The 19,909-nt window shown below is 44.9% G+C and overlaps 2 protein-coding genes across 12 annotated transcripts in view; one reads left to right on the top strand and one right to left on the bottom strand.

Annotated features, from left to right (window-relative positions):
* adgrb2 (adhesion G protein-coupled receptor B2) overlaps positions 1-19,909 on the bottom strand; it is a 1,298,770-nt gene that overhangs the window by 913,987 nt on the left and 364,874 nt on the right. The window lies entirely within an intron of this gene.
* Positions 166-1,536, top strand: LOC119968905 (BTB/POZ domain-containing protein 1-like). Its single transcript, XM_038801885.1, is given in 2 exon segments — positions 166-631; positions 634-1,536. Coding segments are annotated over 2 exon segments (1,245 nt in total). The 5' UTR covers positions 166-180; the 3' UTR covers positions 1,428-1,536.

The raw sequence follows: 19,909 nt of genomic DNA, 5'->3' as shown, positions 1-19,909 counted from the left end.
ACTGCGGAGACGGCGGCTGGAGGCAGCCCGGGGCCGGCAGCCGGGCCGGGGAGGGCTGACCCCCGGCCGGTGTCGGAGCCGCCGGCAGCCGCTGGGCCGGGGCCTCGGGCTGCCACCCCGCCGCCGCTGGTGTGTAACTGGCAGGCGGCGCAGCGCTCGGTGCGGGAGCAATTCTCCTTCATGTTTAACAATGAGCTGCTGAGAGACATCCACTTCGTGGTGGGGAAAGGCCGCCAAGCCCGGCGCCTCCCCGCCCACCGCTTCGTGCTGGCCGTGGGCAGCGCCGTCTTCGACGCCATGTTCAACGGCGGCATGGCCACCAGCTCGGCCGAGATAGAGCTGCCCGACGTGAAGCCCGCCGCCTTCCTGGCGCTGCTCAGGTTTCTGTACTCTGTTGAGGTGCAAATTGGTCCTGAAACTGTGATGACGACTCTGTACACGGCCAAGAAATACGCAGTGCCAGCCCTGGAGGCCCATTGTGTGGAGTTTCTCACCAGACATCTGCGAGCTAACAATGCCTTCATGTTACTTACACAGGCCCGGTTGTTTGATGAGCCTCAGCTTGCCAGCCTCTGCTTGGAGACCATTGACAAGAACACCATCGATGCGATTAGTGCTGAGGGCTTCACTGATGTGATCTTGATACAGTGTGTGCAGTGCTGGAACGGGATACCCTGAGCATCCGGGAGATTCGGCTCTTTACTGGAATGGTGCGCTGGGCGGAGGCGGAATGCCAGAGGCAGCAGCTGCCAGTTACTCAAGGGAGCAAACAGAAAGTATTGGGAAAAGCCATAACCCTGATCCGCTTCCCACTTATGAGCATCGAGGAATTTGCTGCAGGGCCTGCTCAATCTGGGATCCTCTCTGATCGGGAGGTTGTTAATCTGTTTTTACACTTCACTTTGAATCCCAAGCCATGAGTGGACTATGTTGACCGACCACGCTGCTGTCTGAGGGGAAAGGAGTGCAGCATCTGCCGCTTTCAACAGGTGGAGAGTCGCTGGGGGTACAGTGGGACCAGTGACAGGATCAGGTTTTCAGTGACTCGGAGACTGTCAGTTGTGGGCTTTGGACTCTATGGATCTATACATGGCCCAACAGATTACCAGGTTAACATCCAGATCATTGAAAATGAGAAGAACGTAACACTCGGACAGAATGTCACAGGGTTTTGCTGTGACGGGTCAGCCAATACGTTCAGGGTCATGTTCAAGGAGCCCATTGAGATATTACCAAAAGTTAGCTACACCGCCTGTGCGACTCTCAAGGGGCCTGATTCTCATTACAGCACCAAGGGACTGCGGAAGGTCACTCACGAGTCCCCCACCACTGGGATCAACACTTACTTTGTCTTCTTCAACGTGCCGGGAAACAACGGGACGTCTGTGGAAGATGGGCAGATTCCAGAGATCATCTTTTACACGTAGCCTGACTCGGAGCGCCAGAGTTCGCCTCGACTGACTGAGAAACGGCTGTTTAATGCCACGCTTGGTGGCTTCTGTTTCACTGCTATTTTATTTCCTTTAGAGATGATGCCTGCCGTAGGTGAAGAGCGGTGGGATTTCAAGGCAGCGATAATTGATGAGTTGAGTCTCCCGAGATTTTCCACATATGGGGAGATGAGAACATGCATCCGTCAGGTTTAGCCAAGAATGTTTGATGAGAAGGGCTACAATGGATTGGTAAGCAGCACCAGTTCCAAACTACACCGAATAACTGACATAACAATTAAAAGTAACGTTACAACTTATTTAGGCGAATGTTTGAATGGGTGCCAATTGCAGGAGTTATTTGGAGTTGGGTTACAGAACTTGTTTTTTTCATAGTTGAATCAGCACTGTTGGGTCCACAGAATATTTAGTGCAGTGATTAAAACATTTTTGATCCCCATCACCTTCACAGGATCTGCCATCAGCCGGTGATCACTTATCATTTTTAAACCACCCCTTGAGGAGGTGTTGGGAATGTTCACTCACCAAGGACTGTACTTTGCTCAATACTGAACTCCAGACTGGGCGACATTACCATGAGAATCTGCTTTACGCCACTGCAACCAGCAACCAAGGTCCCTCCCAGGGTGATGTCCGTGTGAACTGACCTGCCCCACTTTATTGCCCCTGCTATGGAAGTGCCTTAAACACCTTTGTGAACTCTCAACAAGGACTTGATGTCCATCCAGAGTTATTGACAAGCTAAGTCCTGTTGCTCATTAAGACTGGACTATCAGTGTAGGGCAGAGCAGATGGCTTACAACTTACTTTTAATAGTTAATGGAGAGCTGGGAAATTGAAGGGTCATCTGAGAGATCAGCACATTTCACTTGTGCCAACCTTCGAAGGCAGCTTCTGTGTGCGGGACGAATCTGCTCAATCACTGAATATATTTAAGAAGGAAATAGATAGATTTCTCTTAACAGTGTCAAGAGGCAAAGGGAGAGTGTGGTGTTCAGTTTGAGGATCAGCCATGATAATTAAATGGTGGAGCAGGTGCGAAGGGGCAGATGGCTACTCTTCTCCTAGTTTCTATGTTTCAGTCCATTTCCTCCTATAATAATAATTGCTTATTGTCACAAGTAGGCTTCAATGAAGTTACTGTGAAAAGCCCCTAGTCGCCACGTTCTGGCACCTGTTCGGGGAGGCCAGTACAGGAATTGAACCCGCGCTGCTGGCCTTGTTCTACATTACAAGCCAGATGTTTAGCCCACTGTGCGAAACCAGCCCCACCACCCCATTCATTCAAACAACATTCTTGGAAAAAAATAACTTATTAGTAGGACACTGTTCAAAATGTCGGAGTTGACACGGAAGACAGAGAAACTATTCGCTTTGTGGGAGAGTTCAGAACAAGGGAGCAGATTCTGAGAAGTAGAATCAGGCCTTTAATGGGTGATGTCAGGAAACACTCTTCACACCAAACGCAGTGGAAATCTGGAATGCTCTCCAGACAGTGGGTGAGGCTGCGGGTCATTTGGAGCTCTCTAACTGAGATTGATCGCTTTCTGTTTATTGGATAAGGGGATTCGGGAATAAAGGGTGGTAAATGTTGGGATAGTGATCAGCCATGATCTGATTGGATGGTGCGACAGGATAGAGGGGCTGAATGGCCGTCTCCTGTTTCAGATTCAACTCTGAAATTAGGAAGTATTTTAACCAACCCCACCATCCAACTTCACTCTTGGCCAGTTTATAAAGGAGGTCCTAATGTTCCAGCTCCCAGAACTCGGCGCATTTCCCAACCCTGGACGCGGCCATTGTCCAGGGAGGTGGGTTTTCTGTCTTGTGCTTTGTTGTCTGTTTTTGCATTTAAAAATAATTAAATTTAGAGTACCCAATTTTTTTTTTCAATTAAGGGGCAATTTAGTGTGGCCAATCCACCGACCCTGCACATCTTTGGGCTGTGGGGGCAAAACTCACGCAGGACACAGGGAAAATGTGCAAACTCCACATGGGCAGTGACCCGGGGCCAGGATCGAACCCGGGACCTCGGTGCCGTGAGGCAGCGGTGCTAACCACTGTGCCGCCCCTGCTTTCGCATTTTTAACCCAATTATCTCCAAATGTTTCCTTGCTGCAGTCACGTGGAGTGGATCTTCCATCATCCAGTGTTTATATCCACAACTGACGCCAGCAGATATCCTCAGTACTGAGTGTGAAAAGCCTGTGGAGTAACTGATGGTGCAGCAAGCAGTCACTCCCATTTCTTGTGATTCTTTCCCACTCGCACTGACCTGTCTGAAATTTATTGTTCACTCTTTGTTATGAAAATATTAGTTGGACAAATTATTTAATTGTTTATTTGTCTGCCTGAGTTTTATTGGAAGAAATCCCAATTGTAGAATCATAGAATTTACAGTAGCCATTTGGCCCATCGCGTCTGCACCGGCCCTTTTTGAAAGAGCACCCCACTTAAGCCCACATCTTCACCGGACACTTTAGGAACTTTCAACTATTGGATAGGCACATGGAGCACACCAGAATGCCAGGGAGTGGGATAGTTTGATCTTGGTTTCGGACAAGGCTCGGCACAACATCGAGGGCCGAAGGGCCTGTTCTGTGCTGTACTGTTCTATCTCCATAACCTAATAGACCCACCTAACCTTTTGGACACTAAGGGCAATTTATCATGGCCAATCCACCTAACCTGCACATCTTTGGACTGTGGGAGGAAACCGAAGCACCCGAGGAAACCCACGCCAACACAGGATAATGTCTGCACAATGACCCAAGTGGGAATCGAACCTGGGACGCTGTGAAGCAACAGCGCTAACCACTGTGTGACCGTGCCACCCCGGTGGAAACAGTTCTCCATGTACTATTTCTGGAATGCAGACGGGTGTGAATCTTGTGCTTTGTTCAGGAGAGATCAGTTGTTTTATGAGTACCAAGGCAGGGATATAAAGGAGACGTAAATAACGGTGAGCATTTTTACCAGTGATGCATTATGGCTTCTTGTCACAGTGCATGAGGTTTAAAAACTGGCTTCAGGCACAGGAACTGTCTTACATTGTATTAAAGCACAGTCGCCCAGTGCAGACTCTATTGGTGGAAAGGGTCAAGCCATTCAATTCAACTAGAAACATCCTCTGTGTGTTTGAATCAGAATACCTTTCCAAATTATCTTTGTCCCAGTAAAATTGTGGAAGTATATCTCAGCCTGATAACTGCACATAGTTAGGGACATTGAGATAGCTGTAGTTCACATTGAGCAAGCACAATGGTTTGTTATTCTTTATTACAGGGGTATATTTAAGCTTGTAATTATTGTAAATTTATAATTTGTCATTGTTCCTCCTTGTTTATCCATTTCTTGTTTAATAAATGTGTTTCGAAAGTTGTAGTTGAAAAAAAAAAGACCTACATACCATAAATAGAACGTAATGTGGAGGCTCAAAAAGGAAGGAAATTAAAGTCATTAATAACAGGGAAAAGACACTGGAGAACTTTACAGGACTAACCTGGGTTCTAAAGGAGAGACCTGTTGGGATTGTGGATGTACTGTTATGATTTTCCACGTTTCATTAGATTATAGAATGGTCCCAATGAAGCTTGGAAACTTAAGTCACTATTCAAGAAAGGCAGAGGAGAGAAAACAGGGAAGTAATAGGCCAGGTCGCCTGAAATCAGCTGTCATGACTGCGTTGGAATCTATTATTAAGTGAGGATTTATGAAGGGAAAATAAAGCAAAATATTGTGATACTGGAGATTGGAAATAAAGACAAAAAGTGCTGGAAAAAATGATCTGTTCTTGCTGCATAAGTGGACGATGCGGGCTTCCAAAAAGAATCATACTGGACTCAAAACCTTGGATGGGATTCTCCATTCCGCCCCAACCGTTTTCTGGTGTGGCGTGCCCCTGTCGGCAGCGGTATTCTCCGTCCTGGTCAATGGGGTTTCCCATTATGGGCATCCACATGCCGTCGGCAAATCCACAGCCATGAGTGTGCTGCCGGCTAAGCAGAGGACCCCGCTGACGGATAATGCAGCCGCTTAACTCTGTTTCTCTGCCCGTAGATGTTGCCAAACTGGCTGAGTTTTTCCAGTACTTTTTTTTCAAAAATTACAAAAATAAAATCATGTTTAACACATTTGTTAAAGTTTTTTGAGGATTTAGAGTAGATAAAGGGGAATCAGTAGATGGAGTATATCAGGATTTCAAAAAAAACATTTGATAAGGTGTCTCATAAAAGGTCACAAGATCATGGCTCAATGAATTGGGGGTAATATATTAGCATGGTTAGTGGTTTGATTAATGGACAGGAAGCAAAGAATACACATATATACAAACTTATGAATTTGAGGCAGGAGTAGGCCATTTGGTCTTTCAAGCATGCTACGCCATTCAATAAGATAATGGCTGATTTGACTGTGACCTCAACTCCACTTTCCTTCATACCCCCTCTACCCTTTGACTCCCTTGTCAACAAAGAATTTATATAATTCAGCCTCAATAATGTTCAATGATCTTACCTCCAGCACTTCTGAGAAAAAGAGTTTCACAGACACAAGACACTTTGAGACAAAAAAAATCTTTGTCCCGTTATTCTAAACTGTGTCCCTTTTTTCTAGTCTTTCCCACAAGGGGAAACATTCTTTGAGCATCCAAAAACATAGAAAACTGGCCCTGCCCAAGAAAGAGCCAGGATAAAGTAGGCATTTTCAAGTTGGCAGGTTGTAACTAGTGGAAGGAATGCAGCAAGGATCAAGGTCTTAGCTGCTAACAACCTATATTAATGAATACAGATAGAACGTAATGCATCTCAGCTTGTTCATCATACCAAGCTAGGTGGGAATGCAATCTGTGAGGAGGGAACAAAAAGGCCAAAAAGAGATACAGACAGGTTAAGTGAGTGGACAACAAGGTTGCAGGTGCAATATAATGTGGGGGAGTGTGAGGTTATTTACTTGGCCAGAAGAATAGTAAAGCAGAATGTTTTTCAAGGTGTGAAACTTGTAAATAGAACATAGAACAGTACAGCACAGAACAGGCCCTTCGGCCCTCAATGTTGTGCCGAGCCATGATCACCCTACTCAACCCACGTATCCACCCTATACCCGTAACCCAACAACCCCCCCCCTTAACCTTACTTTTATTAGGACACTACGGGCAATTTAGCATGGCCAATCCACCTAACCCGCACATCTTTGGACTGTGGGAGGAAACCGGAGCACCCGGAGAAAACCCACGCACACAGGGGGAGGATGTGCAGACTCCACACAGACAGTGACCCGGCCGGGAATCGAACCTGGGACCCTGGAGCTGTGAAGCATTTATGCTAACCACCATGCTACCCTGCTGCCCTTACTACTGGTTGTAGCAAAGGCGGGCAGACGCCGAAGACAGCAGCAAGGTCAGTGCAGGCTGGAGGCAGCCCCTTATGTGCAGGGGGCCGCCACACACCATGAAGCCCTGGCCACCCATCAGGCTGAGGAGGGGACCAGAAGGGGAGGCCAGCAACATGCCAGGGTGTACAGTAGTCGTGGTATTGAGGTATTCAATATTGGTATTCAACAGGACATGAATGCTTTCAAGCATCTGTCACCTTCCGGATGAATCTGTGGGCTGACAACTGCAATATACCACACAGGTCCCTGCTCAAGCTCTGGAATGACCCAGTGGCATAGCCACCGAGAGCAGATGTCCTCCTCCTCCTCCATGGAGTGCCATGTCCGCGAGGACTTGGCACAGGTTCCCCACTATGTTGAGATGCAGTCTTCTATGGGTATGCTGTCCGTCAGCTCATGGAAGGACCACGACTACTGTACACCCTGGCATGTTGCTGGCCTCCCCTTCTGGTCCCCTCCTCAGCCTGATGGGTGGCCAGGGCTTCATGGTGTGTGGCGGCCCCCTGCACATAAGGGGCTGTCTCCAGCCTGCACTGACCTTGCTGCTGTCTTCGGCGTCTGCCCGCCTTTGCTACAACCAGTAGTAAGGGCAGCCTCCGTGAGATCCACAACAGCAAATATATCTGTATCTGGAAGGAATTGTAGAAGGATAGAGACTGACAATCGGTTAGGGTTTCCAATGAGATGGGCTGGCCTAACCAGAGCCGCCCACATCCCGTAAATTAATTTTTAAAAAAGCCCGGGACCTTCAAATTTCTCGGGCCTCCCCCACCCTTAAATTGCTATCCTGCCTTCTCTCAGAGTACCATCAAGCAAGCCAGTTGTGCTGGCAAACCTTGCTCTGCACACTCCCCCCCCCCCCCCCCCCCCCCAGCCAGATTAATTAGGAGCCCCCAGACACCAAACCTCTGGCAGCAACATTAGGGAGATTGTGCTCAGCTGTTCTCCACTTATCCAGACACTTACACTTTAGCTACGACAGGATCCTCAGTGTTGAAGCCCTGATCTTTTGTGTTTAAATGTTGGCAGCTGCCTCTATGGTATTGACGCTCCTAGGATTCCGGCACACTGTTCAGGCATCAAAGAGTGTAGGACCTCCAGTCCACTAATCATCCTCTCAGATAGGGCACCTTTTAGTTCAGGGTGGCACTTGAGAGTTCAGAAGCGTGAAGTGCTCTCAGATTTAACAAAGCAAATTCCTCATTTGAAATAGCCTTCAGTTGTGAAACTAGAGGCTGCTCACACTCAAAGGGGATGAAATTGACTGAGATCTGTCCTGGGTGAGTTTGGTAGGACAAGCAGATTGCAGCTGTGGTTACCCCTGTTTAGGAGTCTCCACAATATTTAAAGATGAATTGAAGTCCTCACAGATACAAAGCCCCACAACACCCCGGCCCAGGGGCAACCCCTGACCTGGACGCCTCCAGCCATGCATCCCCCCCACCCCGCCCGTCTCAAGCACTGGGGCAGCAGCTCCGGTGCCCTTTAGCTGCATGCCGGTAAACAGAAAGGACTACTCACCTCCTCATTTCCCTTTGGTAGCCATTGCATCAGCTTCACGTTTTTGTAAAGAATTACTAAACAACGCTTGCGTTACTTCTCGCCAGGGAGTCGGGTGACCCAGGAGGCCCCTGTACTCAAATACAATCTCGCTGTTGAAATTGCAATGAATACAAATTAAGCTGAATGACCTTATCGCCATTTTTGGGCAAGATCTAGAACTTGCCATCAGGACCGACCAGGTGGTTCATGCCCAGCACGAATCTTGATTTGGGCCTCTCCCGCGATTTACCCAGTGTGCTCAGATCAGCGCCAGGCACAACACGATGCGAAAATCATGCCCATTGTCCCTGAGATCATCTACTAAAATGTTGCCTACTGTAGCTGAATACAGAAAAAGAGGAACATCATATACCCTGGATGTTCATGTGAAAAACATACTGCATTGTAGCATTGAGAAGAGAAGAATGCATTTGAATTATTTGCTGCTATTGCAGATGACTATTGTGTTATATATGTAATGTGTACAACTTAGATGAGTCATTAAAAGCACTGGCATATTAGTTCTGGGCTACACTGGGCTAAATCGCTGGCTTTTAAAGCAGACCAAGGCAGGCCAGCAGCACGGTTCAATTCCCGTACCAGCCTCCCCGAACAGGCGCCGGAATGTGGCGACTAGGGGCTTTTCACAGTAACTTAATTGAAGCCTACTCGTGACAATAAGCGAATTTCATTTCATAGTTCTATCACATAGGAATGATGAACCTTCGCTTTCTTTGCCACAAATTCTGTGCCTATTTCCCTTGGAGGAGTCCCTCCACTCTGGAAGGTGTTATGGCCCCCTTGGAGGTCCTGGGTTATGCACCATCCGGGTCCCCCTGACCACCATGGAGTATGAACACCCCCTGTAAAATGGGGCAGGGTTTCCCCTCAACAAAGGGGAACGTCATAGTATTTAAACCCCAACCTGGGTACAGGTCAACGAGGGTGACTCTTCGAGGCGAGGAAAGTTAGCAGTGTATATTGAATAAACCTGTATTCATTTACATCCTAACTGCGTTCCTGTGTGCCTCTGCTGTTGGATTCTACAGAAGGTATCTATCATCATTGCCTTTTATAAAAGAGGTATCTATTGAAAAGCCCTCTGTAAAGCATTACCTTTTAAAGCCCAGCACCTGATTCCTTCCCGATCAGTACAATAGAGACTGGATATCTGCAGGTAGATTTCCATCTGAAAGGGTTTTGTTTGAATGTTTTATGAACAACCAAGCATTGAATACCAATGTGGTTTTTACTATCAGCCTGAGAACTGAAAAATGAATTTCTGTTAAAATGAACTAAAGGGGACAATTATAAAGGGGCCCCACAAACAGAAACACCTGGGGTTATACGTACACAAATCGTTGAAGGTGGCAGGGCAGGTTGAGAAATATTTTTTTAAAAGCATATGAAATGCTGACCTTTATGAAGAGAGGCACAGATTACAAGGGAGAAACATTTTAAAGAACCTCAATAAAACACTGGTTCAGTTACAACTGGAGTATTGTGTCAAATTCTGGCTGTCACATTTTAGGAAGGATGTTTGCAGATGAGATTTATGAGAATGGTTCCAGGGATGAGTGACTTCAGTTTCATGAATAGAATAGAGAAATTAGGGTTATTCTCCTCAGTGCAGGGAGGATTGACAGGGGATTTGATTGAGGTGTTGAAAATTATGAGTTTTGGAAATGAAAATGGGAAAGGAGAATGTAGTTTGGAACAAAATAAACAGAGTAAAAGAAACAAAAAATATATAGGTAAAGGAACATACATGAGGGAATGTCAGAGCGTATTTTTTTTTAAAAAAGCTTGAAGCTAGCAAGCACAGAAGAGGTTAAAAGTTTGAGAAAAGCAGCAGGCATGGAAAACGATGTTCAAGAAAACTGTGAGTGTCTGAAATAGACAGGATATAGCTGTCAATTAGTTTGAGAAGCTAACAGTCATTAAAAAATCCTTTGAGAAAAAGGAACAAATGAGGTTTTGTAAATGTGGCAATCTTGAGAACAGGACTTGTCTGTTTTTGGAAAAATGCACAAGTGGTTTTAAATGTATGGCAGTCTTAAGCCAGGTGCGAGAAAACTTTTTTTAAAATGTGACATATCAATAAACATAAACAAAATGAAACAATGCTTTTGTGATTGACATGCGCTGGAGAGGCGAATTAAAAAGTATAAAGTCTCGAATCGTCAGTGACAAAGGCATTCCTCTTTTAAACCCTTGGAGCATTCGGTTCGAATTGTTTCTTAGATTCAATTTGTGTCAGCTCATCGGTCCATGGGAATCAGAAGATTCCGGATGACCAAATTATAAGAAAACCACAAGCTACCCAGACAGAAGAAGAATCGTTAACAAAAGCTCTTGAAGTCTGATCAACTAAAAGAGTTCTTTAATACGAAGTAATTAGTTAAGATTTTGTGAAAGCAAATAAAAATAAGTCTTATTTTAAATCGAAACCTGAAATTGTGGTTTATTTCAAATCAAAACCTGAAATAGTGGTTTATTCAAAATCTGAACCTGAAATTGTGATTTATCCAAAAGACTCACTTATACATCCTCAACAGATCCAGACCCTTGAAGGACATTGAGTGGTGAGTTAACATTCTTCCTTGTAGATTTAGGATCCTACAATAACTTGAAATATAGTTTGAAATAGATTAGTTCCCATCTGGTATCAGCAAGGGAGTCTAAGGGATAGAAGACCATAGAGTAGCCAACTAGTTAAGAAGGCAGATGATATAGTAATTCAGAAAGGATTAACATCTTTATTCTTAAGGAAAGTTGAGCTTGAGTTTAGAAATACAATTTAGACAGAAATAAATTGATCCCATTGTGGAAGGAGGAGAACCAGAGAACAGAGATTAAAAGTGAATGGTCAAATATTATATAAGGAAAAGCTTTTTATACAGCAATAGGTTATGTTTGCTGTGGAATGTACAGCCTGAAAGGATAGAATAGATTCAATTAGGGCTTCATGAAGGAAAAAATAAATTGCATGGCTATGGGAAGGGAAGCGGGAGTGGGACTAGCTGATTTGCTCTTGGAGAAAGGGTTTGGGATTGGCTGTATTATCTCCTTCTGTGCTGTAACCATTCTCTGACTCAGCCAGATCCAGCCCCCGTTGTTGTCAATGCACTGTAATGCCTGGGGCATTTGTGGGAAGTGGTTGAGGTGTACTCAGCTTTCAGCAATCATTCAGGCTGTGCAACAGCTACTTGGAAGGATCTGAGGCTGGAATTCCTGGAATGGGAGCAGCCGGAGGGCTTCACAATGACTCCAAGCCAGCCAAGCTGCCAGGCAGTGGGATTTGCAGCGTACAACAGCTTCCCACAGGTGCAGAATGCCAATGACTGTAACGTGAGGGCTTAAACGCTACCTCATAGAAGGCACAGTGATTCATCAATGGAAAAGGCTTCCACGTTCTCAACATGCAACTGATCTGTGATCACTAAAAGCAGATTATGCAGGTCTATGAGAGATACCCTAGGAGCTTGCACGACTCCTATTATGTTGAATCATTCGAAGGTGCCAAAGACCTCTGAGGCCCCTTGGTTCATCGGTGATAAAGATATTTCCAAAAACAAGTGGCTAATGGCCCCTGTTCAGCAGACACATAGAATGCTTCAGGAGCGATACAATGTGGCTCATTCTCCAAAATGGTCCTTGAATTGAGCAGACCAATGGCATGTTGAAAATGTGAGGCGGAATTCTACGACCCCCCGCAGGGTCGGGGAATCCCGCACCCGCCGTGGCCGGAATTCTCCGCCACCCGGGAATCAGCGGGGGCAGGAATCGTGCCCCACCGGTCGACGGGCCCCCCGCGGCGATTCTCCGGCCTGCGATGGGCCGAAGTCCCGCCGCTGTCAGGCCTCTCCCGCCGACGTGGTTTAAACCACCTTAGTGCCGCGGGAGCAGGTGGCGCGAGCGGGCCCGGGGGGGGGGGGGGGCGCGCGGGGCAATCGGACCCTGGGGGGTACCCCCACGGTGGCCAAGCCCGCGATCGGGGCCCACCGATCGGTGGGCGGGCCTGTGCCGTGGGGGCACTCTTTTTCTTCCGCCAACGCCGCCATTGCCTTCACCATGGCGGAGGCGGAAGAGACCCCCTCCACCGCGCATGTGCCGGTGATGACGTCAGCGGCCGCTGACGCTCCAACGCATGCACGGACTCACGGCGACCGGCGAAGGCCTTTCGGCCAGCCCCGACGCCGGGCGGCGTGGCGCCAAAGGCCGTTGGCCCCAGTCGGTGGAGCGGGAGCCACTCCAACGCGGGCCTGGCCCCTAAAGGTGCGGAGGATTCCGCACCTTTGGGGAGACCCGACGCCGGAGTGGTTGGCGCTACTCCGCTACGCCGGGACCCCCCGCTCCACCGGGTAGGGGAGAATTCTGCCCATGTTTCTGATGTCTTGACTGGTCAGCCGGCGCTTTCCAGTCCTCTCCGCAGGTGCATCCTGCATCATTTTGGTTTCCTGTACTGTACAGAACCTGGTGGTCCAAAGGAAGGTAAGTCAGCAGATGGAGGAGCTGCACATCTCTTTTGATGAGTGGGATGTCGAATGGGATGTGTTCAATAATGGAAAAAATAATAAGGCCACACACCAGTACCAGTTCCCATACCAGCCTCCCCGAACAGGCGCCGGAATGTGGTGACTCAGGGCTTTTCACAGTAAATGAAGCCTACTTGTGACAATAAGCGATTTTCATTTTTTTTCATTTCATTTCAGGAAGAGGTCATAGCACAGGTCAGAAACAGCAAGTGTGCCCAAGAACACTTATAGCCACACAATGAAAACAATTCACTCCTGCAAGCATTTGTAACCTGTGCCCTCAATGCAGGCTCGGAATTAACACCTTTGCTATCCTCAACCTCTTAATGAAGAACATCAGTTTCAGAATGAGTCGCCACAATCTTGCATATCAATGGCCTCATACTTGGAAAACTAGGAAGCCTATGGATTATGTGGCCATTCTGTTATAGGCTCAGAACTTCACCAGCACTCTTTGAAAAGCAAATAGATATAGTGCATGCAGTAATATCATGGTTGTGTTTAAATTCACCAACTGACCACTTGGAGTCTCATTAGTATATAAGTGAATGTTAGAGTCAGATTACCTCAGACTGACTAGGGAACTGGGAGAGAGGTTGCTTGTACATGTACTATTATTCATCTGATATTTGTATAAAGGTGACCCAAAGTAAATGTTAATAAATTGTTTATAGCTTTAGCTACAAGTGTTTTTATAATATAAATCAAGCCATCTGACAAGAATTTTACATGGTACCAGGTACCTGATTGTATTAAACACTGAGAAAAAAATATCACATCATCGAGTGAAGGCTGCCACAGGGTCCACTGAGGATTGAAGATTCTGCAGAATGCAAGAATAAACTACATGGAGTCATTGAAGGCACCAATCAATCTTAAATTTCATGGTAATGTGGACAGCAACTGCTGTGTGTTTAAACAACAATTTAATCTGTTTCTTACTGGAGTGAATTTAGGACATTAATCAGATTCGCATCAGTTGTGATGTTCCTAACAGCAGCAGGGTCCAAAGCAATTGCTAAGTTTAATACATATAAATATGCAAGTGATGAAGATAATAAAACTTTTAATGAAGCAATTCGAAGATTTCATGAATATTGCACCCCCTGAAAGAATTAAATTTATGAACAATATGTGTTCAGATCACATTTACAGAAGAGTCCAAAGATTTTTTTTTTAAATTTGTTTTATAAATTTTGAGTACCCAATTAATTTTTTCCAATTAAGGGGCAATTTAGAGTGACCAATCCACCTACGCTGCACATCTTTGGGATGTGGGGGTGAAATCCACGCAAACACGGGGAGAATGCGCAAACTCCACACGGACAGTGACCCAGAGCCGGGATCGAATCTGGTACCTCGGCACCGTGAGGCAGCAGAGCTGACCACTGCGCCACCGTCCTGTCCCAAGTCCATAGATTATTTAATCACAGATTAAAAGTTAAATGCTAAAACTGTAATTTTTCTGCAGTGGAATCTTCCATGATTCAGAACCAAATCGTGTTTGGTGTGAATGAAAATAAGCAAAGAGAACATTTGCTAAGGGAATCAGAGCTGTCGTTCGAACAAACTGTTACGATTTGTCAGGCTCACGAGCTAGCAGTACAAAAAGTAGTTTTATCACTGCTTGAGGTTTCCCTATCACTTGACATATGTGACATGATCGACAAAAATGTAACTCAACTGTGTGTAGTCCAGGCCAATAAAAATGTTTTTGGATTTTAGCTTGAGTTTTCCTTACTTCCAAATGACCTCCCACTGGTACCTCATGTGCAACTCGCAACACCTCCTTTCTATACCCTACCGGCAATACTACTTATTTATTTATTTATTTTTTTCATAGAATTTACAGTGCAGAAGGAGGCCATTCAGCCCATCGAGTCGGCACTGGCTCTTGGAAAGAGCACCCTACCCAAGGTCAACACTCCACCCAACACTAAGGGCAATTTTGGACACTAAAGGCAATTTATCATGGCCAATCCACCTAACCTGCACATCTTTGGACTGTGGGAGGAAACCGGAGCACCCGGAGGAAACCCACGCACACACGGGGAGGATGTGCAGACACCGCACAGAATGACCCAAGCCTGAATCGAACCTGGTACCCTGGAGCTGTGAAGCCATTATGCTATCCACAATGCAACCGTGCTGCCCTGATAAACTTCTGCCAACTTTTCATCCACCTGCATATGTAAAGGTCTCCATTTTCTCATCAAGACATCACTTTTACAGGAATAACACTCCGGTATACACTCAGATTCCTCTTCCGTGTATGCTTTCTGATACATCCGGTTTATTTCTAAATCTTTCTGTTGTACCTCTGCCAATTTTCCTGAACTAAAAATATCCGCCTCATCCTCCTCCTGTTCTTGTTCTTTTTCAACCATCTGATCATAAATCGTTTCTGGTAATTAATTGCACTTCAATCTCATCTTCACTCTTTGATTTCTCCTCTTTTCTTATCTGTGACTTTGCGACCTTGTAACGACACAAAATCGGAAAAATCCCAGGATATTCGTCCTTCAACACTTCAGTTGTCTGATTTTCCACTGGCTTTTCAACCACAGTAGGTATCACTCCCATTTGCGTTCCAGCTACATCATTACCCAAGATAAACTGTATTCCTCGACAAGATAGTTTCTCTATTACTCCTACTACCACTTCACCACTCTTCACTGGACTTTCCAACCTTACCTTATATAATGGGACACTACTCTTCTCACCCTGAATTCCACATATTTCCACCTTTTCTGGCAATATTCCTCCCAAACTACATAACTCCTCATCTCATACCATCAAAAATTTACTAGCTCCCGTATCTTTTTCTTTTTGTTCTGCTAGGTGCATTCTTTCTTTTCTCCTTTCTTCTATCTCCTTTTCTTTTTCCTCTCTAACGTGTCCTCTCTCTTTTTCTTTTTCCTCTCTATCTCTTTCTCTCTCTTTTTCTTTTTTCTTGATCTGTATCCCCATTTTTCTCTCTTTTTGTTCTGCTAGGGCTATTCTTTCTTTTTCTCTCATTTCGTATTCAATTCTTTTTCACGTTCAAGTTGCTTGATTTGTAATTGAAGCTTTGCCATTTGTAAGGCATCAGGCTGTGTCTCAAGAAATTTTAAATGCTCAGCTAATGCCGCAAGTTCCTCATCTTTTCGTACCTTGGCAGGTAATGTTAAATGCCATGTATTTGCCAAATAAACAGTATGTGTTTAGTCTCTGTCCATAAGGTCCTGCGTGTGACCATCTCCACTCCTAAAAACTTCTGCGCCTCTGAAAGAGCCATTTTCCACAACATACTCCCGACTTAAACTATAATACCACACCTGAAAAGCTATCACAATATGCTCACCCCTCAGTGTCTTTAAGTTCACAAAGCCAATGCAATAGATAGACTTTTATCCCCCTTGAGCCCCCAATTTGTGATGGGCCAGGGTTTGGAGAACTCCAAAGTATATCATGGAGATCACCTGACCCACGACTTTTACTAGATTGTGGTATGGGGAGCACATGGCCCACTCTACAAAAAGTATTTGTTAAAGCAAAACAAAGTGTATTTTATGAACTCAGCTAACCTTTTTAAAACATAGAGTGAACATCTTAGCAACCATCAATTCAAACACAACCCCAAAGAATACAACACTCTAAGTAATCCCTAAACTTTCCTTTTAGCATCCATTAAACAAAAACCCTTTTTACAGAAGCACATCAGGTTTAAATTCTCTATTGAGAGCAGTTATCACTCTGAATTCACAAAATGATCTAGAGATAGTCTTTAGATGGCAGAGGGATCAAAATCACACCTTCTTTGACTGGCTGCAGCTCCAAAACTAAAACTAAACTAAAAAAACAGACACACCCAATGCTTTTCCTCAAAGCAAAACTAAAAAGCAGAGCCAGAGTTCAGCTCCACCCACACTCTGACATCACTGCAGCCACTTGAGCAGACAAACATTTCTGAAAGTAACATTCCCATGACAAGATCAAGACAAAGTATTTCTGTGCAAAAGATGTGGTCAAAGGCACAAATTAAGGGAGTGTCCAGCGTTTGTTCCAGATGCAAAGGAAAAAAAAAACTTTGTTCAGAAGTGTTACTCTAGAACTCAACCCCAGATCAGTCAGCAAGTGGAAGACACAGTCTCCAGTGATTAAACATCATTATTGGAGTAATAATAGAGAAGAATAATGTTTTGAAGACATCAAAATATTCTCCAGCACACAAAGAAATGCAAACTGGTGCTCCATTTAAAATAAATGCGGTTGATGAGGACAAATGGCTGCTATCACTTGAAGTGACTGGTACAGTGGTCCAATTTAATCAGCATGACTGATATTATAAACCTAAAAATTCAGCCGATTGGAAGAAATCACAGAATATTTCTGAGAGATTAAAGCGTTAAATGCTGTGGTGTTTGTGAAGTGAGTGTGGTGGTGAAGAACACAATTTATTCTGTCCCATTCTGTATTGTTTCCAAGGGCTTGGATTCATTATTAGGTGATCAATCCGATGAAGAATTTGATCCAGTGCAGTTGGTATACATCATTCACAGAGGATTGGTTCAGCACTCCAACGATTTTCTGCAAATTGTCTACATTTTCAGTGATATGTTCACATTTTTAGGTGCACTACCATTCACCTACAAGATACAACTCAAAGAGGATGCAAAACATGTGAGACATGCACCAAGAAGATTATCTGCACCTCTTTGTGATCGCCTCAAAAAGGAGCTAGACAGAATGACAAAATCAAAAGTAATCAGAAAGATCAAAGAACCTACCGAGTGGGTGAAGTCCATGGTATGTGCAACTAAAAAGAATGGCGCTATTCGCAGATGCATGGATCCCAAATATCTTAATGAGAATATCAAAAGAGAACACTACCAAATACCAAAGCATGAGGAAATCACATCTGAGATGCTGGTGCACAATCCTTTACAAAATTTGATGCATCTCAAGATATCCAGCAGCTAAAGCTGGAGGAACAAAGTACAAAATACTGCACTTTTAATACGCCAGTTGGACGGTCTTGCTTTCTGAGAATGCCGTTTGGCATAATTTTGGCTTCAGAAATTTTTCACCGTGCCATGGAGCACATAATCGAAGGCATCAATAACATCATTTGGAGCTCAACCATAGAGGTGCACAACAGGAGGTTGCTTAAAGTTCTAACGACTGTCAGGAGAAATGGGCTGAAGCTCAACAAGCAAGAGTGCCAATTAGGAGTAACTGAGGTCACATTCCGAGCTGACAATCTCTCATCGCATGGCATTGAACCTGACGAAGACAAAATCCAAGCAATTCTCAATATGCCAAAACCACACAACATGAAAACCATCTTAAGAGTGGTGGGTATCATCAATTTTACAGGAAAGTTTATTCCAAACCTACCACCAAAAGCAACACATCTACCCGATTTCCTGCACAAGACAACAGATTTCACTTGGACTGAGCAACATGAGCAAGAGTGGAAGAAGCTCAAGGCTTCACTAATCACCACGCTAGTTCTTACATTTTTTAAGCCACAGAAGCAGATTAAACTGTCAACACACTTTGAAAGATGGTCTTGGAGCAGTTTGTCTACAACTCGAGCATGACGATTGGAATCCAGTTGCATATGCATCACGATCCATGACGACCAGAGCAGAGGTAAGCTCAAATCAAAAAAGAATGCCTCGGTTTTGTTCTTAGCTTGGAGAAATTCCACAGCTATGCGTATGGTCGTCCAACTTTCACAGTTGAGACAGATCATCGCCCTTTGGTTAAAATCATCAAGAGGAATCTCAACCAAGTCAAAGATGTGTGGGTTAGGTGGATTGGCCAGGCTAAATTGCCATTAGTGTCCTAAAAAATAAGGTTAATGGGGGTTGTTGGGTTACTGGTATAGGTATACGTAGGCTTGAGTAGGGTGATCATTGCTCGGCACAACATCGAGGGCCGAAGGGCCTGTTCTGTGCTGTACTGTTCTAATTCTAAATGTCTCTGCGCATCAGAGGTTGGTGGTGAAGTTCCAACGCAATGATTTAAATCTCATCGACACTCCAGGCAAATATTTGTATTTAGCAGATGCATTATTAAGAGCGTCAATACAAAATATTAGGATTGAAATGCCTGAAGATATAGATCTGCATGTCAATCTTATTTCCACACTACTACCAGTATCAGATTCAAAACTATGTGAGATCCAAGAAGAGACCAGGAAGGATCAAACTCTTCAAGAAATTATGAGGAACATCAACTCACACTGGCCCAGAGGTCAATGTATGGAGTTCTACAATGTAAGATCTGAACTAAGTTTTATTAATGGAGTGGTATATCATTTGAACACTATTGTTATACCTCAATCTCTTCGCAAGAGTGTACTTAAGAGGATAAATGAAGGACATCTTAGGATTGAGAAGTGTAAACGGAGAGCTCTTGACTGAGTTTACTGTCCAGGTATAAATCAGGATATTGACAGGATGGTCAGTTGTTGTGACACATGTCAATGTGTCACAACAACTGGAACCAAGGAACCAATGTCCTTGGGGGTGCTTTTGCTAACGTTGTTGGAGAGGGTTTAAACTAATGTGGCAGGTGGATGAGAACCAAATGACAGTTAGTGGACAGTAAGAAGGTAGTAACTAAAGCCTGTAAGGAACTAGATCATGAAGTCAGCGTGACTAAGGGGAAGAGTAGGCATGGAGCAGATGATGAACGCAAAGGGACTGGTGGTCTGAGGTGCATTTGTTTTAATGCAAGAAGTGTAGTAGATAAGGCAGATGAACTTAGAGCTTGGCTTAGTACCTGGGAGTATGATGTTATTGCTATTACTGAGACTTGGTTGAGGGAAGGGCAGGATATCGATGCTTCAGGCGGGATAGAGAGGGAGGTAAAAATGGATGGAGGAATTGCATTACTGGTCAGAGAGGATATCACAGCTGTGCTGAAGGAGGGCACTATGGAGGACTCGAGCAGTGAGGCGATATGGGCAGAGCCCATATAAGAAGGGTGCGGTAA

This window comes from Scyliorhinus canicula, chromosome 1 (genome assembly GCF_902713615.1).
Source record: "Scyliorhinus canicula chromosome 1, sScyCan1.1, whole genome shotgun sequence".
NCBI classification, from domain to species: Eukaryota; Metazoa; Chordata; class Chondrichthyes; order Carcharhiniformes; family Scyliorhinidae; genus Scyliorhinus; species Scyliorhinus canicula.
The sequence above is the reverse complement of the archived record's forward strand: the minus strand, read 5'-3'. Positions and strand labels throughout refer to the sequence as shown.